This window comes from Excalfactoria chinensis, chromosome 2 (assembly GCF_039878825.1).
Source record: "Excalfactoria chinensis isolate bCotChi1 chromosome 2, bCotChi1.hap2, whole genome shotgun sequence".
NCBI classification, from domain to species: Eukaryota; Metazoa; Chordata; class Aves; order Galliformes; family Phasianidae; genus Excalfactoria; species Excalfactoria chinensis.
The window spans coordinates 5316698-5344205 of NC_092826.1; the positions used below are offsets into that span (position 1 = coordinate 5316698).

At 36.3% G+C, this 27508-nt stretch overlaps 1 protein-coding gene across 4 annotated transcripts in view; it reads left to right on the forward strand.

Annotated features, from left to right (window-relative positions):
- The window catches only part of FAM135B (family with sequence similarity 135 member B), a 243632-nt gene that overhangs the window by 181537 nt on the left and 34587 nt on the right, over positions 1-27508 (forward strand). For all 4 annotated transcript variants that reach the window (XR_011902795.1, XM_072328219.1, XM_072328218.1 and 1 more), the window contains exons 5-7: positions 2546-2616; positions 4707-4880; positions 13760-13886. Coding sequence is in view for 3 of the 4 variants with exons in the window: in XM_072328219.1 (XP_072184320.1) it covers positions 2546-2616; positions 4707-4880; positions 13760-13886 (372 nt within the window). In the remaining variant the exon portion in view is untranslated. The remainder of the gene's footprint in view (positions 1-2545; positions 2617-4706; positions 4881-13759; positions 13887-27508) is intronic.

Here is a 27508-nt window from a genome sequence, read left to right on the forward strand (position 1 = left end):
GGCATGCTGGAACATAACAGTACTTGTAGAATTTGTACTTTCCAGTGAGATGAAACATTCAGGTTGACATCCTGGTTCAACTGTTAAAAATTATGGAAGTACATCACTAGAGTTCTGGAAACTTCATTTGCAGAGTTGCTCTTAGAAAATAAATCAAAGAAGTAAACATAAACCTGAAAAATTAGAATTTGAAATTGAAATGATGCATTTGATTCAAGACTGCTTCAAGAGAAATATGAATATGTTAGTTTGCATATACACTTCATTGCATGAAATGCTTCTGTATTTCATATACAAAACTTTTAACTGAGTAGATTCCAAAGATTATTTAACAAAATACATTTCCCTATGAGGGTAGAAAGGATCCTGAATTCCGAACATTGTTTCCTGGAGTATTTTGTGCTTTCAGCCAAATGTGTTTTTGCACAAGCTGGGTCCAAGTTGGAGTACCAGGGGAAATGTTGACTCAGTCAGTCCAGTAATGAAGAACTTTCAATGAGGCACAAGTTAGTGTTACGAGAAACTATAGGGCAACATTAGACTTCTGTGAACAGTTTACATTTTTTTTATTTCCACAATGATAATTATCTCCTCTTTCATCAGCTGTAATTTTAATCATTAATACAACTTTGCAAAAATCACCAGAAGTGTATCTAGAAGCATCACTCCCTGGCTTAGACAGTCAAACATGGATTATATTTCAGAGAATTTTTTCAGGCTAATATCTTAAGTAGGCTGGTTTAAAATCTTAAGTCTTTACTTCAGGGAAGGAAAAAAAAAAAAAGACAACAACAAAAAATGATGGTATGTCAACTTTTGGACAACTTTGCATTCTGTAGATGATAAATGTAGAAATAACCATAACAGTCCCAGAAGTGCTATGACAACAAATATTTCATTTAATGGCAGTATTATTACATACTGACGACTGACAAATGATAGGAATTTCAGTGTCTCTTCTGTATGAACCATGGGAGGGACATTTCAATTTTTCCCTTGTAAAAGATATAATGCTACTATGGATCTAATACATCAAAATAAGTAAAACACAAGAAAATCCAGCAAGAATCAAAGCATCACGGTAACTTTCATCATATAACTTTTATATGTAACTGTCATGTTTGAGATTTGGATTGGCTTCTAGATAATGTGCAAACGTGGAGAAAAGAGATTTAGACATTCAACCCATATATAAGCATTTTAATGTTATTTTCTCCTGAAAATTTCAATTATTTTAAATCCACAGTCCAATTTTCACTAGCTTTATAATTTACACCTCAGTATACAAAGGAAAATGCATAATATCTGTAGTGAGCACTGTGATATGATTATATGTGTGTTCTTGCACTGTATTGAGAAATCTGATTGATTTCAATATAGTTGTGGAACTAGAAATACTGTCGCTCAGTTGCACCTTTATTCATGTTCCCGTGCAGAAATGAATATCTCTATGTCTCTCAGATACCTACTCATTGCCTGAAGGTGTTTTGGGCAAGTGATTCTAGCCTGCTGTATTTGAAGCTCTTCAATTTGCTTAAACTCAAACAGATTCAGCGACAGCTGAAGGTGCTCAGTAGTTCTTAGGCACAAACCCAAAATTTCAACCCCTTTGTGGGCAGATGAGGTTTGCTTTGTCTGATGCTCTATAATTGATTTTAATTCCTAGTTTAAATTCAGAGTGTAGCTTCAATAATGATTATTTCTTTTGCAACTGCCAGAAACTGTGATTTTTGGTGACAACAACTCATTAAAAAAGAAAAAAGACTTTTTTTTTTTTTTTTTTTTTTTTTTTTTCTGGAAGACTTATTTGCAGATGTTTTCAGACAAACACAAAAGAGATGGTTTTTTTTTTTTTTTTCTGGAAGACTTATTTGCAGATGTTTTCAGACAAACACAAAAGAGATGGCACATTTTCAGAGAACAGAGGCTGGAATTTTCTTCTCACATCTCAGTGCCTGTGATTATACTACGAGAAATATCATATTAGAAGGCTCTATATTTTACATCTTTTATTATTTTAATGAAGTACAAACAACCATTGACTGCAACTGTTCTTGCTTCCAATGTAGGCCATCTAAAACTGAAGTGTATTTTCCTTTGTATTTTGCAAAGAATATAGTTCAGGTGCAAATCAGTGAGAAACTTCCTTCTCAATCTGTCAAACACTGAAAAGAGTGGCTGAGAGTCTGGATGGCATCTGCTTGCTGAGAAAGTAGCTAAAAGGAAAATTATGAAAGACCAGAAATTGTCATAACTGTGTGAGCCACTGATATTTGAGTCATATCTGTAAAGAACCAGAAGGTTTCATGGCCATTTATCAACCAAGATGAAAACTGTTTTTGACATGGAAGAACTGCCATGAGCAGGCAAAAGCACCTCCAACTGCTCTGTTTCCCTGACTCCTTCAAGCAAAGTATTGACTGCTATTGCATTTGTTCTGTTCTGCCATCACGGAGGGATGCTGCTGTTGCTTAATATTTTTGCCCTTGCCTTCAATGTTGTAGGTGCCAGTTTGTGAAGGTAGCTTTTCCTTTCTCTTTTGTAGGTGGAAGATGCGTTGAGTGAGACAGATTTTCAGCTCAAGCTGGACTTGCATTTTACTGATAGTGAACAACAGTAAGTGCTGTTTTAAAGCTCAGTTGGTAAAGCAAGGGTTTCTTCATTTGGAAAATGGCTTTGATGAAGTGGGAGTTCTTTCGGAAAGAAGGGCTTTGAAAAGAAGGGTTTATGTTGTTCATTTGCATTAATGTAGAAGTCTTTCCATTTTTCCTAAGTAAGTGTATCTCATAGTCCTGTTCTAAAGACCATCATTTTGTTCATTTTTAAGAGTGTGTTAAATATTGCTCTATTTCTTCTTGCTATTAATGTCAAAGGAAAATATCATCTCTAACCTCTGAGAGGGGCTGGTGTTGAGGAATGCATTTACCTCAGGAGTCAGCCAAGTGGCTGAAGATGGATGTATGAACATGCTAAGTGCTTTTATTGTGTAGAAGCCAAAGAGGTCTCAGTATTTTAGGAGGAAAGAGTGTTGACTTTGATTTCCTCCCAGAATCTTAGAGAAGCATTCATGTCTGAGACATAGCAGTAGATATGATCCCAGAGCTTATTAAACCTTGCTGAATGATGGAAGAGGCTTCTGATTACTTCAGCAAGTGTGTTTCATGTGTTTGCATTCATATGCATAAAACACCTTAAGAAATTTCAAGGCACATATTTCCTTTAACTTGAAACCTTATTCTCTCAGGCAGGTGGGACCATCAGTCATCAGCTGTGAGGGCGATGGGTTTAGGAGGGAGAAAAATCAAACGTAAATGAAAGCCAGCAATAAAAAGAAATGAAACTTTCAGGTTCTTATGAATTTGTGGCTTAATACATATGTTTAATATCTGCTATCATCTGGATGATTTATCTGTTATACTTTAAACAAAAGTGACGATATTTATAGAAAGATCTTTTGCAAATCTTACTGGAATTTCCTGGAACTAGTCATACACTACACTTACCAAACTAATTGTAAGTTTATGTAACACTGGAAAGCAATTTTCTTGTATCAGAAGCATATTTAATGATGTAAACGTTTTTTAGGAATGAATTGCAGTCTAGGAGAATGTAGCTAGGTGTGATCCCAGTCTATATTTCATTCTCCTGCCTTAGAAGTGATTTAGATACCGTGATGATTGCGTACCAGAAAAGTTATTCTAGAATAGTCATAAGCAAATTTTAATTGAAAAAATTAATTTGTACTTTCTGATAATAGAAGAACCCAATCCTAACTGTATTGTTTCTTTGTGGTTACTTCACTTGCTCCTTTTTTGACCTCCTGCAAAAAGTTTTTCATATCAGCTATCAAGAAAGATACTCCAAGTATTGGTGTTCTCCAGGGGTTAGTACTGACTCTGATCTTGTTCAATACCTTTGTTTATGACCCAGATAAGGGAAAAGAATGAACCCTCAGCATATTTGCTGATGACACAAAGCTGACACACCAGAAGGCTGTGCTACCATTCAGCAAAATCTAGACAGGCTGGAGAGTTGGGCGGAGAGGAACCTGATGAGATTCAATGAGAACAAGTGTAGTACATTCCTGGGGTGGAATAATCACATTCATCAGTTCATGTTAGAATCATGCACTGTTGGAATCATGTATGTTAGAATCATGCATGCTAAAATCAATGCTAGGGACTCACCTGCTGGAAAGCAGCTATGAGGAGAAGGGCTGGAGTGTCCTGGCAGACAATGGGTTGGCCATGAGCCTGGAGTGGGCTATTGTGGCCAAGAAGGCCAATGGTGTCCTGGGGTGCATTAAGCAGAGTGTGAGAGAGTTCAAAAAATATAGGGAACTTCTAGAAGGAGTCCAGTGGAGGGCCACAAAGATGATTAGAGATGTTACTTTTTAGTAACACTTGATGAGTCCAGAACTAGTATATGGGTGGACAGCAAGGATAATCATCCAGAGAAATAGGATCTGCATCACATATATTTCTCTTATGTACATCATGTTTATGCTTGTTACATTTGTGGTCATACTAGGTAGAAGTATAACATAAGATACTCTTCAGTTATGTAAATCCTTTTGAAGCTGTGAATTTTACCAGGAAGCAATAAAAATTCAGCTCAAGCTATCTCCCAGGCTGCTACTTGTAGCATGTTATAGGCTTTGACAACTCAGGCTTTCACTAACCCTTGTAAACCGCCTTCTTTTCTAGGCTGAGAGATGTTCCAGCCATCCCCATGATCAGCAGCCGTACACTGTGTCTTCACTTCCACCCCCAGAGAGGTCTGCACCACCATGTTCCTGTCATGTTTGACTATTTCCACCTGTCAGTGATATCCGTCACGGTGCATGCGTCACTGGTAGCATTACACCAGCCTCTGATCAGGTAAAGGACTCAGAAATGTGTCTTGAAAGACAGAAGAGATCTCTCTTCTGAATACATTTCCTTATCGTATGGAAGAAGCAGAGATTATAATTTGTTTCCAAGTTTTTTGGACCTGGGTTAGTATTCTAGAGACTGGGGATTCATTTCAGCCTGTGATATAGGCTCCTTCCCTTGGTAAGACACTCAGGATCTGACCAAAAAGTAGCAAAGTCTGCAGCAATTTCGGAGACTTGATCTCTTTATTTTCCACCTATAATACAAGTGAAATTTCTCTTTTTCTCCTTGTCTGTCTTTTCTCTTTAGTCCAAAAGCGCCTCAGAACATTAACATTTTTTTTTTTTCACTTGCTTTGTAAAGCATTTAGGACAGTAGGACTCTAATCTCATCTCTGGTCTCTAGGCATTAGCATAATTCATAAAAAGGGTGGAAGGAGGTATGCATGAATCAATAGTTGATAAGCTTTCTGTTGAAGTTTTACCTTGCAGCTTCATCTGATTCAATCGTGCAGCAGTGTAACACTAGATGGCACGGTGTGATTTGTGTTATCTGATTCATAATGACGAGAAAATAGTTCAGACTGGAGGTCAATATCCTCTACTATTTAGAGCAGGTGAGGAGAAGCAAATGTCTTTAAGGCAATTTACTTTCTGTCCAGTCTGGTCATCACAGAAGATAAGAGTGCTGAGAAGAGAGCTCTTTGGGTTCTGGAACAAAATGCAGTGTTCATCACAGTTCAACTTTTTCATTCTTGCGGAGCCTTGCTGTGTGTCTGTGCAGTGTCTATTGGGTTTGTCAAAGGCTGTGTAATAATCACTGTGTCAGAAAGAAAAAGATGGTCCTCTAGACTTTTTTTTTTTTTTTTTCTCAGCTTTCCTGTTTTTTACTTAAAATGTATTTTCTTGTGTTCTTCATTGGTGTAAATGCATGGCGTGTACCTGGTGCGATACAATGAATTAAGATTTTAAGAGGTTGAGCTGTCACAGCAATGTGAGTTGCATTAGCACATTGGACCAAAAGGTCTGTCTTTTCTTCCTCCACTGAGGTTCAGGTAACTGCCATTATTTCCTGTTACCTGTAGATATTTAAAATAGTGAACTAAATTGTATCAGACTACTCCTAACCAGATAATTTTGCTCAGATAATTTATCCATTGTTCTACTATACAAAAGAATGGAAGAGCCATAGTTATCAGGCTTTAATTACTGTTTTCAGTGCTTTGTTATCCTCTAATGAATGGGACTACAGAGAGCTGTAACTGCTATTAGGTTCTACAGTCAGATTATTATAGCTTTTAGAATATAATTTTGTGGACATTTATGAAATACACAAAATTTTTACTAAATGTAATGGAATGAAGGTTTTGACAACACAATAAAGAGTTCCGTTTTCTTAAGCCAGTAAAATTGCTTTAAAGTGTGGTACTGAGGATTTGTCTTATTCTCGATAAATATTCAAAGTGCAAAGAGTTCTTATATCATGCATTCTCTAAATATAAATCAGGATGAAGTCAAGAATATAAAAGAAATGTCAGCATGAAACATTTTGAAATAAAAACAAATCCAGTAAGACTTATTTTCTCTTCTCCTAGCTCAAAGCTTACTTGCTTAACACTTGTCATGGGAGTTTAGTGAGACCATGGAACAACAGGTTTAATTTTAAAAGCACATTTTCATTTGCAACACAACAGAAACAGCCTGAATGATTTGAAAGTCTTTTTTTGTCACATTATTGTCAAAATAAAATTGTTATATTGTTTGGGAAAAATATAAATGCTGCATTTTACTATGTTAAACTGTTCTATCATAATATTTTGTACATATGTACACTTTATTTCTACACATATCTGTACTCTTATATCTATGACAATAAGGATTCTATTTAGACATGCCCTGAAAAAACCCTCACATATTACATGAAATTGAAATTTACTTTTGTTTTGAAGTTATCCTGGAAAACAACTTTGCCTGAAATAGCTATCCGCTCACATACTCCCTATGAGCTCAGCTTTTCATATTTTGTTAGATATGTTGGCTAATTAGATACTCTTCTCCAAATCCTTCCCAGATGCCTGTATTTGAATAGTAGAGAAAGCAGTAGGATTGATTCTGTTCTTTCCCTGCTGAGTAATGCTCACCAGCAAAAAGTTCCTGCAGGTCAAACCTATTTTTTAGAAAATAAACATTTTGATCCCAATGTTTGTCCTGGTTAATAATTTCTTATACAGTAAATATTATTATTAGGTTTGATACTTTGAGGCCTTCATCTTTTATAGATCTGAGAATAAGTGGAATTCTGGATTCAGTGATTCTATGCAGGACTCTGGATAAAAATGTTGCAACCCAGCTTTTCCCATAGGCATAACTTTCAGGTTTGTATGGGGTGTTGGCAGCTGCTTATGGTTTTATGCATTTAATGGTTGAGGTGGAAGCCTGGATCACAAGGTGATGAGGAAGGCTTCCAGTCAACTCAGACTGCCCAGCTATGTGGTGGATACCCCATCCCTGGAGGCATTCATGGTCAGGCTGGATGGGATGACCAGGGGCATGTTGGGATGCTCATGTTCTTGAATCAATTCCTCTTGTGGCCTAATTCCTCTTTAACACTGCTACAGAGAGGGCTCTGAACAGCAGGGAAGGATCAGGGAAAGTTTGACTTGTCTTTACAGAGCACAGTGCCTTAGCTTGATTAAAAATTCCCACTTTGGGCTCCTCTGACTATTCTGAAATCCACTCCAGAAGTGGTTAAGGAAGCTGGACCACTTTGAACTGTGTCCAAAATTTTGTATTTCCAGGCGGGAATGCAATAAGGAAGAACAAAGATGTGAAGTACCTTGACCTGAAACATGTCTCTCATCATTACCATCCCTAAACCTAAACCTAAGCCAGGCACCATGGAGCTGGAGTTTTGCTGCTGCAGACCCCAAGCTACTCACCTTCCATCCAGTAAAGCAGCTAAAGAGGAAAGATGAGCAAGTCCAGTTTTGAACTCCAGTTTTCTACTTAGTCTTTCATTCAAACCAGTTTCACTTCTGGCCTCAGTTACTGACTTTTCCTTCATCTCCCTCTCACTGGCTTCACAACTGGTCCAGTTCATAAGCAGAATGAACAACTAGCAGCCCAACATCAGTAGTTAGAAAAGGTGCTCTGATACAGTTTAGCCCAGGCCTCAATAAATGTTTCTTCTTTCCCCATTGGGGCCCATCCATTTCTATGTTATGCAGGTTAGTAAGTCTTAGGCATGCTTCATGCTCAGTTTCTTTCTTAAGTTGGACTCTTTTAAGACACATGCAGAAAGAAACATGGTTATGTGCTTCATTAATTCCAAGGACCTTTGGACCACTCCTTCCCAAGAGGAGTAGGCACACACTGCTGTTAGAAAAAATACAGTTTGTGAGTAAACTCTGAAACAAGTACCAACATTCTGTAAGTGCTGAAACCAAGATCAGTATACTGATATTTTAGTGCCCTGAGCTTGCTGCTGAGGGAATAAGAAGCAGAACCAAAGGAACACTGGGTATTTAAAGGTTTCAGCCCTGTCCTTATTCAACCCAGCTATACTGCAATGAGGAATCAGGACAGCCCTGGCCATCCTTGAGTAATTTTATCTTACCAAAATCCTTTAATGCCTAGACACTCCCCGTTCCTCCAAACCACCACCAGTGACATATCTGTGTGATGTACACACTATATACTATGCCTTCCTGTGCACCTGGTATCTGGGTGCTGGGTTAATTTTCCTACAATCCTGGGTGTAGCTGTCTCCTACTTACGGGCAGCTTATGTCTGAAACTGCCACAGCATTAATCCTGGGTAGCAAAGGTTATGACTTAATTTTCCTCTCCCTCATTTGCAACTAATGTAATCTATAGAAAGAAAATTGTGTATTTATGTAGGAAAGAAATATTACTTCCAGAAAATATTTATTAAAAAAAAAAAAAATGCTGTTCAATTTTTTTGTCTTTAAGAATACTTGAATAATTTCTGCAGTATTCCATGTATTTTCTTTTATTTGTTGTTTTATATATACAATGATAAAGCTGTTTTGACATTCTATTCTCCTGACCTACAAGCCAAGAAATCACATAAGGAAAAAGCTATTTATGAGTTAAACTCTAATTAAAAACAAACAAACAAGCATTAATAACTGTTACATCTGACTTTGTCTGACTTCAAATTTTATAGGAAGACAAGCTATGTTCAGGGCAACTTAAACAATATTTTCCAGCAATTAGAATCACTGCAGACTGCAATCTGGATTCCACCCTGGCTCTGTTTGGGATCTAGGGAGAACTTCGTTTTCTGTTAGGAAATGTTATTTTAATAATTCTTAAGGAGTCTTAATCAAGAAGCTCAAAGCACTTTACAGTCGCTCATTATAACCTTAGTGAAAATCCTTGTGTAAGAGGGAGTCTAGGGGAACACAGCCTGTAAATATCCACCTATTATTCTAAAAAGCAGATGCAGTAGTTATTTGTTGAGAACTATATTAATGTTTTGAGCTAAGATCAGCTGCACTGCATGTTTTCCTATCTGTGGGAGGAAGAAAGGAGTTTGTGGTGAAACGCAAAGAGGTACTGCCAGTGGTGAGTGTAAGAGTTTGGTTCTGAGGTCTGTTATACTTGGGCATATCTTTACCTTTCTGGATATAACGTTTTTCAGTTTTGAAATCAATACTAGTTTGTTTATGAGGGAATGAGGGAAAATGGTGGAGCAACTTCTGTATAGAATCTGCCTAAATAGGAAACAAGTTCCCATCCTGAACTTCCATTCTGGTACAGTCACAAGACTTATTTCTTGTAATTGGAAAAGTGAAGGTTTTGTTGTTGTTGTTTGATTTGTTTTGTTTTACTTTCCATTTTTATAGTTTTACCTTTTCATATAATGCATGGTCATTTTTTGCAGATCAGATTTAGAGCCCAATCTGTTATCATTTTTTCCCAATTCTAATGAAAGCAATAACTTATATTTTGCTTACTGAAGAAAAAAGGTTTTCATCTTGAAAAATGTGAATGAAAATTTTTAATTTTTTCTATCAGCTTAATACAGGAAGGAGTATTTTATTTTATTAAAATGTTCTGAAGTATTTATTCTGAATTACTTCAATAACACATCTGAATTAATATTTATCAATGACAATCTATTTCTTGTGGTAGGGAAGTGTTATCTCATTTATACGTTAAATAATAGTCCAGAAAGATAAAAAACTAAGGAATGACTACTTAAGACATTGTGCAGTACAAGAACTAGAAGGTGCCACATTCAATTCTGCAACAGCAGGTTGAAAATGAACAGAAAGTCTAGCACATACATGTGTATTATGTGTAGTATGCAGTTATTTCCACAATATTCTGTACAGGCTAAAAATATAAATCAGAAAGACAGGGACTCAAAGTCATGTAAAATAACCATGACTACAGAAATAATTGCATAAATATAACCTCAGAGAGAAAGTTCTTGAATTTTGGCTGTTAGTAGCCTACAGGTCACATTATGGGAAAATCTCAGCTTTTCAAGGACAGTTTATAACTGCATATGGCCATAGATGACTACCATAGCGACTGTGAGACTCTTTGGATGCATGAAGACTCTCAGGATTAAAACTACGAAAAGAACAGTTCAACAACAGCCTGTATAAATTGTTTATTTCACTGAAAATAATAGTAATTCTGCACACGTGTTCTTGTTCTCTGGCAAGCATGTCTGAACTATTTTCTCTTTTTTATCTTCTCTATGAATAAAGACTAATGTTAGCATACAGGATGGGGTGCTAAATGTTGGTGTTAGAACAATTCTACTAAACAGATACTTCAAAAGGGCGCATAAATAACCAAGGCTTGAGATTTATACAAATGAGCATGGTTGCAGGCAAAATTGGAAAAAATAAATAAATTCAAAAAGCAGAATTTGATGTATCAAATGAACCAGATATTGCTATGAGATATGGTCTAGTGGCTTGTGGTAGCAGTGGTAATGGGAGGATGGTTGGACCAGATGATCTTGTAGGTCCTTTCCAACTTTGTGATTCCATGATTCTATGATTTCATAACCCAAAATGTCATTCTAGGTTGGTGCAAAACCTTTTTTTCAGTTCAAAACTCCATTGTGGAGACCAAAAAATGTCAGTTACATCTTCCTCTGGAGGGGAGCAGAGGGACAGCACTGAACTCTGCTCTCTGATGACAACAGCAGTACTTGAGGAAACAACATAGAGCTGTGTTAGGGGAGGATCTGGTGGGGGTTAGGGAAAGGTTCTTCATCCAAGGGTGGTGGGCATGGAACAGACAGTGCAGCTGAAGGAGTTCAAAGAGTGTTTGGACAGTGCTGTCAGATACAGTGTTTGATTTTGAATGGTCCTATGCTGAGCTAGAAATTGGACTTGATAATCCTTGTGAATCCCTTCCAACTCAGAATATTCTGTCAATGTCTGATTCAATAATCACAGAATTATGTGCTTCTGAAGGCATTAGGGGAACCTCAACAATCTGTAAGACACCCAGTTAAACTTTGCTTCAACAGGCAGATGACATTTTGGCAGGTTTCCTGAAAAAGGTTTCTGTTTTACAGTGCTATGTAAAGTCAATTTCCATAAAACCAGCAGATTAAAATCCCTTCTCAGCTGTAAATGCAAAAGATAAATAAAAAAGCATTAAAAAGTGCTTTTTTTCTCCCTTAAAACCTTTGAGAGCTTTGCTAATATTCAAATGAGTATTTCATGGGTAGGCGACATTTATTTAAGCTTCTCTCTGTTACCACAGCAATCATTTTTTATTTCTGCTTCTTGAGCCTTTCCAACAGACCAGAGCAGACATCATCATCCAATAACAGCTGAAATTATTCAGAGCACCGTTTATCTTTTGGCTCTTTGTAATTGCTTTATTTTATTTATTTGCATCTTAAATGTAAGGAAAGACTTCCTGCTGCTTAGAAGCAGCAAGCTAGCAATTTGTTGGATCACGTCAATTAATAAGCATTAACGAGGCCATATATATGCAAAGCCTTGTTTCTATACCATCCTCCCCCTCGTGTAACATTCTTTTTGCTAGTGTATGACTACTGTGGAATATACAAAAACCAGCAGTTTAAAGAGGAAGTGGGAATTTGTGATTAACCTAATTATTTTCTGTTTTCCTGATTTTACTTGAAATTTGTTTTCTATTGTTGCACTGAGTTTTCCTGCACATCAGAACCTCATCTATTATTTGGGTGATAAGAAGTATTTCTACTCCAATCTTTTGTCTTATCTTCTTAGCATACCTTCCCCTTGCCAGTAAAGGTGATAGGATGAGAGGCTTTAAGTTGTGCCAGGGGAGGTTCATGTTGCATATTAGGAAATGTTTCTTCTCAGAAAGAGTGGTGAGGCATTGGAACAGGCTACCCAGAGAGGTGGTGCAGTCATCATCCCTTGAGGTGTTAAAGAAAGAGGTAGATGTGGCACTGAGAGATGTAGTGGACATGATGGTGATGAGTTGATGGTTGGATTAGATGATCTTTGAGATCCTTTTTAACTTTAATGATTATATGATTATATGAATCTTTCATTTGTCCTGTGTTTCTGTCATGCAGCCAGCACTCAAGCCTATCCTTAAAAACTGAATAAAGTGTGGAGATACGTGAATTATAGGTGATCTGAACCAACATAGCCTTATGATAAACACTGAGTTAAGGGAATATGCTCAAATTTGAATGTTTTGACAGAGTGAATGGCTTTGCCCTGTTGCCTTTGTTTCTTTCAGTTTATAGTTGGAAAATGTTTTTGATGCTCTCCCTCACAGGAGGTAATTTGGGATACCATTTGATAGTGAATGGTGATCTTGGTCTGAAAGCTGCAGCACAAGCTTGGTGACATGGGGGTTGGACTCGATGATCTCTAGAGGTCCCTTCCAACCCCTACAATTCTGTGATTCTGTGATTCTGTGACATGACGTCTGCACTGAATATGAACAGCAAATATGATGGAATTATTTTTCTTCTGGGCAATAAATTATTTCAATTCCATCTTTACCTGTGCGCTTTCTAAGATCACTTGTGGTTTCTTGCATTAGTATTTAGACTCAGATTTTTATTTTATTTTTTTTCCCTCAATGCATTCTCCATGAGTTGCCTGATTTCTCTCCAAATCTTGATGTAGTTTATGTACAGCACATACTAGCAGTGTTTATCTCACCTAATTTTAGTTGTTTATGAGGCAGTTATCCTTACCTCTCTTTATAGTCCACAATAACAACTAAGTGCTTTGGGAATTAATTTAATCTTACCTCTTTGATAGGACCACTTCAGAAAGAGATGACTCACACCCTGGATATGTCCATTTCTTTCCAGCCCACATCATTAGTGGAGATGTAGACATTTGGTTAGATTAATCCAGAGTAAGTTCCCCTGTTATGAATCAGGACTCCGGTGCATACAGTACTGAACAGATTCCAGACATGGCTTTTCATTATTAAGAAATTCATCCTATAAGACAGGAAACATACACAATTTAAACAAGAAGAGTGATATGATTAACACCAGAAAAAATGCCTCATAAATCAAGATGAAAGCTGATGAATTGAATTTATGTTGATAAATGAAAAGATTGTCCTGTTGAGATGTAAGACTAGAAAAGGATATGTAAGAGAGCAAAGGAAGGACTGAAGGAAAAATAACTTCCAAACCAGTGGACTGAATGCCAAGACAGAAAGCCCCACTCACAAAGTTTTATCTAGTGCATATTGAACAGTGTTCATTTCTAAGGGAAACATGGTGTATGGACTTATGACATTGACTTGAAATAAATAGCCAAATAAATAAATACCTGCAAGTATTTTCTTCTTGAGGGAGGAAATGTTTCTTCTTTAACAAAACTGCTCTAATTATTTTACTTATTTTTTCTTTATTTAGTTTTGCTCGTCCAGGGAAAGGTTCATGGCTTGGTAAAGGCAACTTGGATACAGGACCAGACCAATCCAGTATGTCCTTAGAAAATCTTGTGTTTGGAGCTGGCTACTGCAAACCCACTTCATCAGAGGTAAGAAGGTATTATTAAGACAATAATACTTCTATTTAGTCACACAAAATGTTCATGTTGTATTGAAAAAAAATGTTCTTGTTTATATCACTAGTATAGGGATATATATATTGAAGAATCCTACATTTCTCTGTGAACTACCTGGTATTTGCATTCACAGCTACTGGGTGTTCAGACCACTCTCAGAAAAGTTCAGGAAGTATGGATATTCCCCTGATTACCAATTAACTTTCAGAGTTGCATTCACTTGACCAGATGTCTGCTTTAGGGTGAAATTAATTATTCAGTAAAAGATCCTTGTTTTCAGATCTTATATTTACCAACCAGAGCCCTTGAGTAATTACTAACAATGTTTTGATTAGCAGTAGGCCAAAGCTGGTGGCAAGAAGGAAGTTGGAAGGGCTTGTGTCTGAAATATTGAGGAATGAGTACTGTTTGTGTGTTGTTGAAGGGGTGTTATGTACCTTGCCTTACTCAAGGCAGGTCCCATAGTTAGTGTATGCCTTTGATCTTGTTATTTACTGTAGGTAATAAACAGAGATTGTTGTGCAGCTTTTAGAACAGTTGTCTATTTGAAATAATAATTGGATTTTGTTTGTGTGTTTGTCAGGAAAGTGCTAGCTTTTCAGTGTTTTGCTTGCTTGTTTGTTTTTGTCAAAAATATTTTGTCAAATCTAGAGCCTCAACCTAGAACACTGGCATCATCTCATTGTTAGGAAACCTAAATTCAAGGGTTCTGATTAAAATGTTGCCCTCAGCTTCTCTCAAACTTTCTGTCAAAAGTATTCTCTTCTACCTGAGTATTAATAATATACTAACCTCATGCAGTTGGTGCATGAGAACTGTCAGGGAATTAACAGAAACTGAGAGAATATTTGGCCTGAAGCTGCTGTTGGAGCTGTTGGGTCACTGTATGCTACTGGCAAACAAATTGACCTCTGCTTCTCTAGTAGAGAGTCCCAAAATATAAATTTATATAACTGTTTATCTTTAAAAACTAATCCCTGTATGTCTCTACATCACAAGAGAGAGGCTTATTTGGAGAATGGTTCCTACTTTCCATTATCCTCTGGACAAATCTCTGTTTTAAGAAGATAAATGTAAAGACTAACCCCCAACTCCTATTTTTCATTTCATTTTCTGCAGATAAATCTCTGTTGTTGATTAGGAAACTTTATTTCCTTACCAAATATTTGCCTCAGGTGCAAACCCTGTTTTCTATCCACTTTGATTGACTAATCTTCTTTGATTACAGACCTATTTTATTATTATTATTATTATTATTATTATTATTATTATTATTATTATTATTATTATTATTATTATTATTATTATTTTCTTTTCTGACAGCATAGTTATTCTCCTAGCAGATGACCTATCATGAATAGGCTTTAGCTCTCTGCTAAGCTGCAGGTCATCTGAGCATCAAACTGATCAATTAGAAATACAATGTTGCACAATACATCTCTGTAAGGCCAGGTGTGCATTTGCTTAGCTTGAGGAAACTATATAAGTCATGATATCTGTTCTTGATCTGAACATTATAACTTAATAGACTATGATGGCCTATGACTATGGATTTTGCATATGCTATACATGATTTATGATAATAAGTGAAGATTACTTCTCCTAGTGCAATATGAAAAGTACAAATTAAGAGGTAGGAAGGGAACTATTCTGAGAAGGTAAGCCTGACAGTGAGGGCCTCATGACTGTTTTATGTTGAAGCTCATATCAAACTATGACTAATTAAAGAATGAGGAGTAATATTTTTTGCAGTGCTGCAGTCCTTTATACTGAATAGAATTTATATCCCTTTAAAAGTTTATAGATTCCCCTCAAGGCTTTTGGAGTTCATTTATAAAAGACAACTTCTTCTGGACTATAGATGTGTTCAGCATCCAGGAGTTATTCAACAACTGTCAGTGGTCATGAGAATAGATCCTTATTAGAGAAAAACCTGAGCTGAGTTTTCTGTACCTCTTTATATATATTCTTGGTTGGACACTGTCTGTTTCATGTCCAAGTCAGTAATTCTTAGATACCTTAGCTCAAGATATACCACTACATTTTTTCTTTAGATGTAAAATGCTATGGTTTGATACAACCAGTTGAAGTCTAGGCTACAACAATTAGCATATCTTGTCTTCTAAGACAAATAAGCACTTCACTGAGCAGCAGGGCATGGAAAAAATCCCTGCTGTTATGAATGGTAAGGAGGCTTCAGATAATTCTTTTTTATGGCCTATAATGCAGGAAAACATGTTTTTTTTTTTTTTTTTTTTTTTTTTTTGTTTTATTTTTTTTTAATATACCAGTTTTCATGTTTTTATTTGTTTTGTTTTCACCTCCATAATCAGTTCTGCTGATTATGCATTCCTGTGTTGCCCTTGATCTGAGAAGTTTCTGGTTCTATGACTTTAGGAGGCACCTGCTGGCCAAGTGCTTTCTCTCTGATGCTGACTGTAGAGAACTCAATCTGGTAGTTCAGTTCTCTGATATGCTGTGAACAATGAGGATTTTCCAGTGTTTGAGGTCTCCTGTCAGTAAACAAAAAAGAGCTTTCTACTCCACCATCTGCAGTGCAATTAATATTCAAGAATACCTCCATGTGAGTGGTAGTTTGTAATAGGTAGGAGTTCTAAATCATTCTTATTGCGCACTCTTCCTCAAGACTAGGAGCTGTGTAGTTTAAAACCTCGGCAAGTGGGTACTTCAGTATCTCTGAAGTGCTTATTAACTCAATAATGTATCCAATTTCATAGGCTTCATAAATTCTCCACTATTACGAAGCAGACTTGCTCACAAAAGTCAGTTTTCTCCTCATTAGTGTTATCATACTCAGTAGATGACTAGAGATATGGTTCAGGCAAGATACGAACATTTAGCTCCAGTAGCAGCTGGATTTATATTAGTGCTGAGCTCTGAGAAAAGCTAGAATTGTTCTAAAAATCTGATGTCATGCCTCCAAGCACCTCCTGAATATGAAGTAGATGGTTTTTATCTTGATATATCAACTCTAGATCATACAAGAAGTTTTAGCCTTTTGTTCCTCACGAGAATCAATTGTACTCAATTTGCTTTTCTTTAATAAAAGTACACATTACTAGCTTCATTTCCAAAGAAGGTTCATATCTATCATCAGCTTCTCTCACCATTTACTATGTTAAACTTCTGCATTCGCACTGCTGAGGTGATAGATCCTGAAGGCTCCCTGTGCTGTACTTCTGGCTTATCCACATGGAGGTTAATTAAATGCCAGCAGCTCTGGACTGTACCTGCGTCATTTCCCTAGCTCTCCACAAGTGACTTCCGAACACCACTGACAGTATCCTCCTCTCTCAGCTCAGCAGAGAAGTTATAATCATTTAAGCTATAATAATTGAACCTGTCTAAGCCTTGGTGTGTTTTTATGTTGTTGTTGTTTTAAACTTTCCACTCTTGTCCTAACTAGGAGACAGGGATCTTCCCTTCCTCTATCCCTTTGTCCATATCTCTCTAATATTTTTTTTCTACCTGTACACAGGGAGCTTCTTGAGCATTGACAAAGTGATTTTGTTTTAATTCTATGCAATGGTTTTCCTTTCAAGAAAAGTTATGACACCAAAACTATTTCTTGTTGATTAGTGCCTTTTGCTGTTAGACAAATATGAAAAACTATGCTTTTCTGGCCAAAAAATCAGTAGAGAATAATCTGCAAAATAGGAAAATAAGCTATTACTTTCTAACAATCTCTTCAATTTATAAACTATGCTCAGATGGTATATACATATCAGAGGGGATTAACAATATTCAAAAGGACTTTGGAGGTCTTGTGGCATAAAGCATATCCATGAACTTTGTGTGGCTGGTTTCTCTAAGGACGTCTCAATTCCCAGTGGTGACTGGTAAATTGTTTCTTCCCACGTTTAAGGTGTTGTTTTGGATGTCTGGATGTTGTTTGGATGTCTCAGAACACCACACAGACTCATGCTTTCATGTGATCTGAGCAGCCATAAAAACCAGTCAGGGAAAAATATCTGCAGGTCCTACATCTACAAAAGAATAAAAATAAAAATTTCCCTGCAGATCTGAAAATTAGCTGGATGAAAAACTGAAAAATAAATTAGCACTCACACCTCTGCAATTTTATACCTTACTCACCACCACACACCTCTTCCATATTCACTGCTGTCAGGATGATTTTATGACTTTCTAATATTGTGCATCACATGCCTGCTGTGTTATAATCAAGACATAATGCAGGTTATTAATAAGCTGTACTCACAGTAATCTTATTTTCATTTGGCTAGCAGTAGCACTGCAGATAAGTTGACATGTAGGTAATCAAATTGATTAACCAGATGATTTCCCACTAATAAGGCATCAATGGCTGATGAGAAGTGTTAGCATTGATGTAGCTATCCCAGAAGACTTAAAGTTTATGTCTGGATTAATACAAGAACTAGGAGCATCTTTTATATAAAATTACAGAGTTGTTTCCCACAGCCAATTTGCTAACACTTTCTTCTTCCTAGCAATATATGAAAAAATGAGGTTATTTCAGTATAACACCCGAAACTAAATACCAAAGCCCATGCTTTTATGTCGCACAGAAGTTGTTTGCAATTTGTTCTTATGTTCTTCTACTTGGTGCTATTAAACCACTACATGCCACTTTTTCAGATCAAGTCAGGTTATCACCAGAGAATAACCCACTTGATATCCATCATGGGAATTGTAGTGTGTCCTGGAAACTCAGTTTATTTTCAAGAAAAAAGAATACATATCTTATACTTTCCATTCCTTCCATGCATAGGAACAATATTCTAGATTTTCCTTTTACATATTTTTGTATTCTTTTCTGCTTAGCAACCATCTTTCTAGTTTGTTTCCCTTGCTCCTTTTCTCAGGACAGCATGAAATGATGTGATATGAAAAAGAAATAGAAAGGAAAAAAGAGAAGGAAGAAAATGGATGGAAAGGAACATCTCTCATGCTTCAGCATGCATTTTTAATGGGTAGTGTTAAAGGATTAGGACTCTTACAGTGTCTTGCTTATGCAAATTGGGATTAGTTGTTACTGGAACTCCAGCAGACATCCAGTACATAATTTTTCTAAAATAGCAAGAACTGGTATACTGTTCCTTGTAAAGTATAATGACAAGTATCTTTAATCAGTATGCTCAGGGCACCATTTGTGATAATCACTGATAAAGTCTTTAATCTTTAGTTGCCTGAAGATAAATGGCTCATCTTTAAAAAGTACTGTAAATGATTTCATAGCTCTAGCAGAAAACATGCTAACTAATAATCTGATAATAACTGGTTTCTTTAATCATTGACTTTTTTATTTATTTATTTATTTATTTATTTATGGCTCTTAGCTTTTGGTATATGCAGTTTACAGCAAAGCAATGATCTGCATTTTGAGTTAAAAACTGGGAATAAATTGGCATTAGGTGTAAAATGTGTTAAAAAATGTAACAATATTCTCATATGGGTTTCACTGTCATGAAATAATCTGAAGATTCCTGGAAATCTTTAATTTTGTGGTGGAGTCTTCTGGAGTCTCCTTAGGAATTGCTTATAATCAGTGGAGTTTTCATAGAAGTCCCAGTTTTCATACTTTCATTTCTTACAGTTTTTCTACAATATGTATGTATTGTAAAAAAAGTCAAAATGCTACATTCTGTTTACAAATATCTCTATTTCTCTACACGTGTCTGTGAAGGTCAATCACACCTTGACTTGTGCAACTGAAATTAGTGTTTATACAACTAATTTAGGGTGATTGTGCAAAAAGTAATAATACTCCTCACATAGAATTTCCTTCTCTTTTGTAGCTATCATTACAGTTATGTCCTGATTCAATTAAATGTCTAACATCACCATAATTTCTTATTTTGGGGCCGGAATCCACTGACATGGCTTGTACTGTTATTTATTTGACTGATATTTTTGCAGTTAAAACTTTCCCTTTCTAGAGATTGAAGCACTGATTTTTGCTGAAGCATATAAAAGAGGTACTGGGACAGATATTTCTTTCTTTCTGTCATTAAATGGAGTGCAGAAGCAGCAGAAAAATCCTTCTTACTCTTTGCTTTGGGATATGGACTTGGTTGCTCCCTTCCTTTGTTTGAGCACTCTATGATTCAATTTTTCTTTCTTCTCAATATTTTTCCCAGTGGTTCTTTGTTGAAGAATTATCTTCATGCACCCTAAAGAACACTGCAATAATTCCCACTGACTGATGGTGAGAGAGTTCTTGAAAGGAGACTGAATCAAGTCTCATAGCTTCTGAGCTGATGGCATTTCTAACAGTAGCACAGATGCCAACAGTAGCACAGCCGAGATCTATCATCTGGAGGGAAACCCTTTTGCTGTTGGCAAGAGTTCCAGACAGCAGCTCAGGGACTAGGGAATAAGAAGAGAGATTCTCTCTTTCTGTAACCACATTGTTATATTTTGTGGAAACAAATCTTCAAGTGACAGCAAAAGCTTGTACCTCTGTTCAAAGCCAGCATGCCAGTCATAATGACCTACAAATTTTTTTTCACAGCAAATATGAATTATAAGTTCTGGTACAGTGCTTGAGAGAACTTAGAAATGCAGTCCCCACAGCATCAACTTATGTACAGGAACTGTTTCTGCTTCAATATCTTACAAATTATCTGAGTATCAGTCAAGTTTCAAGAATCTGACTAACAGAAAGAAATGGACTGAGTGAAAAGAGATGGGTCAGTGATTCTCAAGTCTTTCCAGTAATAGCAGTTGTCAAAGTTTTAGTCAGTATACAAATAGTGTTTTTAGAGCCTCATGGGCAAAATAAGAAAAATTCTAGAAGTGCTTTAATACAAGAATGAAATCCCCCAAAGTTGGCTGTATTTAACCATATGTTTACTGAACATACTGGAGTGTTTTTATAGATGGCAAAAAAATAAAAACAGTTACTGGGTAGAATTAGTTAACGCTTCAAGGAAGGAAGGGCAAAAAAGTTGGAGAAAAAGACCTGAAATCAGAACTGCTCTATTTGCAACCCATCCCACTTAGCTTAGTGTCGAGCTCAATTTCTTTTTCCAAGTCTATGTGAATCAAAGTGGCTTTAGAGAAAGCCTTTATTACTTAATTACACTAAATGATCTGATGACAAAAGCTAGTTGAGTTGAATACAGCTAATAAGTACATTTCAAAATGTGTCTTGGACACTTGTGTTCTTCCTACTTAATGTTTCTGATAACTGGAAAGAAATCCTTCAGCCAGTAAATCTGTTACTACTTTAGTCACTATTACCACTGTGGCTGCAACAATTGCATTTCAGATGTCTGATCTTCACGATGGCACCTGTGTATGCCAATCTCAATACCACTTATTTATTTTGTAAATGTTAATTCCATAATTAAGCAGGGTGGTTTTCAAGAGGCAACAGAACTAGCATCAAGCAAAGAATTTTTAACTTCCTTTAGTAGACTTGCAACAAAAACTTTTCAACTTCTGACTAAGAATTGGCTTGAAATAAGCTGAAAATAGAAGTTGCTTTGTCAACATGGACTCTAGATTTGGGACACTGGAATGAAGAGGGATAAGCAGAATGCAGACAACAGAGGAAAATGAAAGGTGTAAAGGTGCAATATATCATTGCAGCAACAAATCCATAGCTTCAGGTCTTTGCATAACTGAGATATGTGCGTGAGTTCATTCAGGCAGTGAGACATAAGAGTATCTGAGTGTGAATCTAGGTCTAGAGGTTTTTCTAGGGTAAGCTCAATGTGTTTACTATGCACATAAGCTTACAGTACTTCTATGACTGTCACAAACCTTCTTTCCAAACTTTCAGTGAGAAAGAGAAGGCCACATGGTAAGTGGAGACATGATCTGTCTGTTCTCTGATGTCCCAAATGAAAAATCAGGACTATCTCACAGACTGTTATGTCTTGTAGCAGTCTGCATGTCCCAGTGTAGTCAAACCTACCTGACATTGCCAGACATTTGCCTGAGGCAAGAGTGAAGGCCTAAATGGGACAGAGGAGTTTCTTCAAAGCGGTGCTGAGTATTGTTCCTGCTCTACATATTGTGTCTCTCTTGTAAACAAATACGGTTTGACTCTCCATAACTGTCAGCCAATCCCCCCTTTCTCTTCTACTAAACTGGAAATATTTCATTTAAAACATAAAATGATGGCCTGCAGAACAAACAGTAAGCGACTCATGGCTCATGAAATTTGATTGCCTTTGAGGGCAAATGACTTCAGGGCTGGAATATGTACTATGCATAATATAGGAGGTATCTACTGGCCTTGGAAAATGAACCTGTGAAAATACAATACTTATGCAAATTTATACAGCTCCAGTTATTAAAAAATCCCAGTTTTGTTGCTGTAAATTATAGCAAATTGATATAATTGTCTTTAAGTAACATACCCAAGAAGGATTCTGTTACTTTTGCTTCAGTGATAATGTAGAAATTGTGGATTTCTGAAGTAATAGAAAAGGGCTGTATGTTGTTTTATAATTGCATTTGCAATTAGATGTATGTGTACATGCATGTAAAAGAGGTATAAATGATTCATTGCCTGAATATGTCTGAAGTAAAGACTTCAAGAATGCAGCATAATCACAGACAGCATTAAGCACCAAGTTATTTCTTGCCTTAGAAACCACATCCCCCAAGTGTCAAAGACAACAGATCAGCCATGCAACACATAGTCAGGAGTGGAGCATTTATTGTGTAGTCTGTTTGCAAGAAAGAAAAGGTTAGTAACCAGGACCACTAGTAATTCTTTCATTGTGTGATTGGTTGAAATAAAGTGCTACTCCAGAAAGTGCAGGTTCTGAAACATTGCTGTGAGAGAAATCCAATAGATATTTGGTCTCTCAGAAAACCTGAATTATGTGAGTTGTGGAACTCTCTGAGACACATAATTATCTTCAGCAATATAGATGAGAAAGGAATGGAAACTGATTTACAGCAAACTTTGGAGTAGTATTTTGCAAAAGAGCTTCTGTTCATTGTTTTCACTATATAAGGATGGACAAAATTCGTTTAAGCTGAAAAAAATTACTAATAAAAGAATTTATTTATTTTTTTCCTCCAATTATATAGACCATAAGAAATTCAGAATAACATATTGCTGGAAGATGTTTCTTTGAGCTTAGTAGAATTTTCTACAATTGAAAGAAATGACAGTGCTGTCAGTTCCTACCGGCAATCTTTGGAAAGCATGGACACTGTGAAGGGTGCTGCATGAACCAGTATTTGGGCATTTCAAGACTCTGCCTAAAGGCTTGCAGTTTCAGAAACTATCAGGGCTTAGATCTGGGATTTCTTTCTTGGCTTACGACTCTTTTGTCTTTATTTAATACTTGACTACAACTGGTTCCAAAACATAGACTTGTTAAACTTCAGTTCTGTTCCAGTTTGATAAAGCATATACAGAACAGTAGATTTTCCACACATCTTTGAGGGAAGTTGATTGTGAATCAAACAGAAAGAAGTGGGTATGCAAGAACATTTGAAAATAATAATAATAAAAATACTAATGCTATCAATAGTGTCTTGACTGCTTCCCACCTGCTTATGACTCACAGGAACTGATTTGGTAACTGCGGTTGTATGGCAGACTTGAAAGAAACAAGACAAAAAAAAATCTGCCTTACTAACAAAATGTTAGAATGTTTAAAAAAAAAGAACCCATAAAGGTTGAAGTAATTCATCACTGACAAGTGACAAGTAGATATTTCCTCCTTAGCCATGTTTTGACAGTGCTTTTGGTGTTAAAAGTTTCTAAGTTTAAGAAGAGGTCAGTAGTGCTATGATTGTTCTCTTTTTTTTTTTTTTTTTTATCTACATTTGTGAAGAAGCTAATTAGCTTGCATGCAGAAACTTCTCTGATTAGGGAGATCTCCACATTGAATTGTGGGAAAGGCTATCAAGTAAATAGATTTGCATGGGTGCAGGTGGCTCCATTTGCCTTCTCTCCTTTGAGACTCAAAGTTTGGTTTGGGATCAGATACTAAAAGGACACAGTGAGAAACAATTTTAGTATGGTAGTAGCCATTGCAAAATTATTTCACTGGCCAAGTAGGTGGGAGTAGTGGAAAAAAAAAAAAAAAAAATCAAATTGATTGCTACAGGTGGATGTCTTGAATGAGACCAAGGAGTTGATCTTATGCTTAATGGTGGGTTAATGATGTTAAGGATGGTATAGCACCTTAAAGATATAAATCATAAAATGCTTTAACACCATGACACACAATATCGAGACAGTTTTAGTAATCATTTCAGAATGACAAAAGAGGAACTAAATTTCAGAAAACCCAAATGGAGTAGCAGTGGGGCAAGTGCTCTAGTTTCTTAGAACTAAATGACATGCAAAGAATTTCATGTCATCATAACAGTTTATTTATATATTGTATCCCATTATTACACCATTTTCTTAACAAGTGGGAGAGCCCAAATTCTGTGGTCAGTGCTAGGAAAGAATGATAGAATCACTGAGTTCAGTCCACTACATTGGTGGGAAACAAGGAGATAAACATTTATTTCAGTATGTTGGAATAAATTTTCCATCAGAACACCCTCTATCCATCCTGCTGTGATTCCCAGCTTAAAAATTGCTACAGTGCATGGTAATTTGTCTAGCTTTATGAAACTGAGGAGTTTAAGGTATGCTTTAATTAATATCTTTAGTTTGTTAAGAGGGTGTATGAGGTCGGTTAGCTGACAAGTCTTGACTTGTTATGTCACAGTAAAATGATAAATTGCAATAATTATTGAAAGTGCCATTGGAAAGAAAGAAACGTTCATTTCATTTCGCTACGAACAAAGAAGTAATTTCTTTCTGAGTTGACTTAACATGTTCTTTTTTTCCCAGATTGAGCCTCAAACTGTAAAATCAATTATTTCCACAAATCTCATGAACAGAGATTTGGGCCTGAAGTTACTCTCTCTTTATCAGTGACTGGCAGTATTTAATAGATCCTGGCATTTCTAAATAGAAATCTGTGGTCGTCAATATTACTTTTATTAAATAAAGAGTGTTTCAGAGTGAACATTTTCACCATCTCTGTGCATCAGAAAGCTGCACTGAGACTATTTCTGTGATGCATAAAGCATGATACAAGTTTAATAGCATATTGTGCCAAACACTATGAGAGAAATGTCACATGCAAGGGAACTAGTTTAAACTAATTTTTAGGGGAAAATCAAAAGAGAAAGTCACGTAGGTATAGGTAGAAGGCCAAGAAATCAGTCCACTTCTACTTGTGTCCTTCTCAGGCATCAAGGCTCATTCAAGCCTGTATTCAACAAGAACTTATTTCCCTTGAGGAAACTGGCACCAAGCTAAAGCAGAATGATGCCAGCTCATATCCTTTAGGATTTGCCCAGAAAGTACTTTCCTTGAAGAAGATTTCATTTGATAATTTTTTACTCTTTAGACACAGTTCCCTTCCCTTTACATTCCTTCCCTTACCTTCTTCTTCTTCTCTCCTTGCCTTTTTCTCTGTGTAACTGAGCTGCATTGAGATTCACTTGGTTGATCTGGTTCCTGTGAACCTTGGCAGTGCTGAGCTATGTGTCCCCAGCAAAGAGAAGCTGTGGCAAAGCATTGTCAGTTGACATGGCCTTGCCATGCCCTCCATAAGAAGGCACTGGGAGGACAACACAAGGTGGGACATCCATTTCCATATACACATCTTCACTTCCTTCTTGGGTCCCTTCAACTACAGTTTTTCTCTAAAAGGATTCCCAGGGGCACACTAAGCCCAGACAAATACACCCTCCTTGGAGGCAAGGGTTATGTCTGGATGAAGAATGCAATTCATCGAGGTCTGAAGAATTCATATTCCTTGATATGAAGAAAAAAGAACAACGATGGAAACTCAGAACACCCTTCAGTTCTCTCTCTTTGCATGAACCTGGAAAGAGATGAGTATTATTTTCCTCAAGTGTAAAATGGAAATATATATATATATATATATATATATATATATATATATATATATGATGAACTTCAGAGTTAGCAAATAATAATCACTACAAAATATATGAGTACAACCATTTATTCATTCATTTAGGATCAGGCAGTACATAGCAGTGGGGAAAAGGGCAAAATTCCTCCACCAGATGCTAGAGTGAATGAGTACATGACAAAAGGCCATCTATACTGCACCCAGAGCAGCAGCTGCCTATGTCCTTCCCTATTGCTATTTGTCAAAGTTGAATCAAAACATTTCTTGTACTTTCTGTTGTCTTCAATGCAATTTCTAGTGGCACAATTTCATTACGCTACTGAATGGTACCCCTTGTATGTGTGAGTGTGTACATAATGTGTGGGAGAGACAAAAAAAAAAAAAAAAAAAAAAATTGCTAACAAGTTTCATTTTGGAACCTGACTGGTTTTATGCCTGCTGCCTGCAGTGATGTGTTATAACAAGGCAGTTCTTCAGCTCAGGGGTCCTTGTTTGATCACAGCAACAGGAGTGGATTTCTTTCCTTATCTGTGGATAAGCAGCATGGACTCTACTTAATCTGAAAGGGCAATGCACTGAAGCCTTTTTTGATGTCTCCACTGTGTTATTTTGTTAAGGAGCTCTGAATTTACATCGTATGTGTGTGTTTGTATAAATTCAGAAATATATATTTCGTAATTACATACGAAAGTCAGCTTTTTATATATTCATGCAGATGACTATTTGATTTATTTTTTATTTATTTATTATTATTATTATTATTATTTTCTGGATAATTATTATGTTCAGATAGTTTGAAAAATCAACCACTACTTTTTTTCTGTAAAATAATTTGTCAGTATTGCTGTACCACCTCCTGGCCAACGGACACCTCAGAGTACTTTGTGACTATCCTCTAGACGAGACTCTTAACTACTGTAAGATGAAGATATGGATTAATATGTGTCATTTTCATATGCACGTCTAATAGATGGAAAGGAAAGCATATGACTTTTCTTTTCCCTGATGATTCAGTGCTCATCTTGGAAGAACTATGCCTCCTGTCAGACACCTGCTCTAGCTTTCCTGAGATATCAGTGTTTAATTTACTGCTAAAGAAATATTTTTATGGCTTTAATTTTCCCTATAGGGATGTATAACCTCAGAGCTCAGGTGAAGGAAACAATTTTCTTCCTTATCCATCATCAGCAGAATTTTCTTAAGACTTCTAAGCTTTTATAGTTTGCTTTCACATGAAGAGCTATTGTGGTCACAATAGTAGACACTGTTACTGATGTGTTAAGATGTAATTTGACCTTTGAGGCCTTGGAGAGGTTCACTTTTCAAGGTGATATGTGAAATAGATTGGAGACAGGCTGAGGAGACTTCAAATTTTTGCTTAGTTTCTACTGAAATGTAATTCAAAAACTGTGAAATGTCTTCTAAATGTAAAATTTGGGGAAAAAAAAAAAAAAAAAAAAAAAAAAAAGAAACACAACTGAAACCAAACCAGGATGCCTGAAAATGGAAGAAAACTTTGTTTTGCTTTGGGCTTTTAAAATGTATGATATTCTGCTGTCTGAGTGTGAACCTGACAAAACAATAAGTAAGAAAAATCTGAGACTCACCAATAATGTATAAACAGCTATTTCTCATTATCGCCACTTTTGGATAAGTGCTGCTAGTGTTACG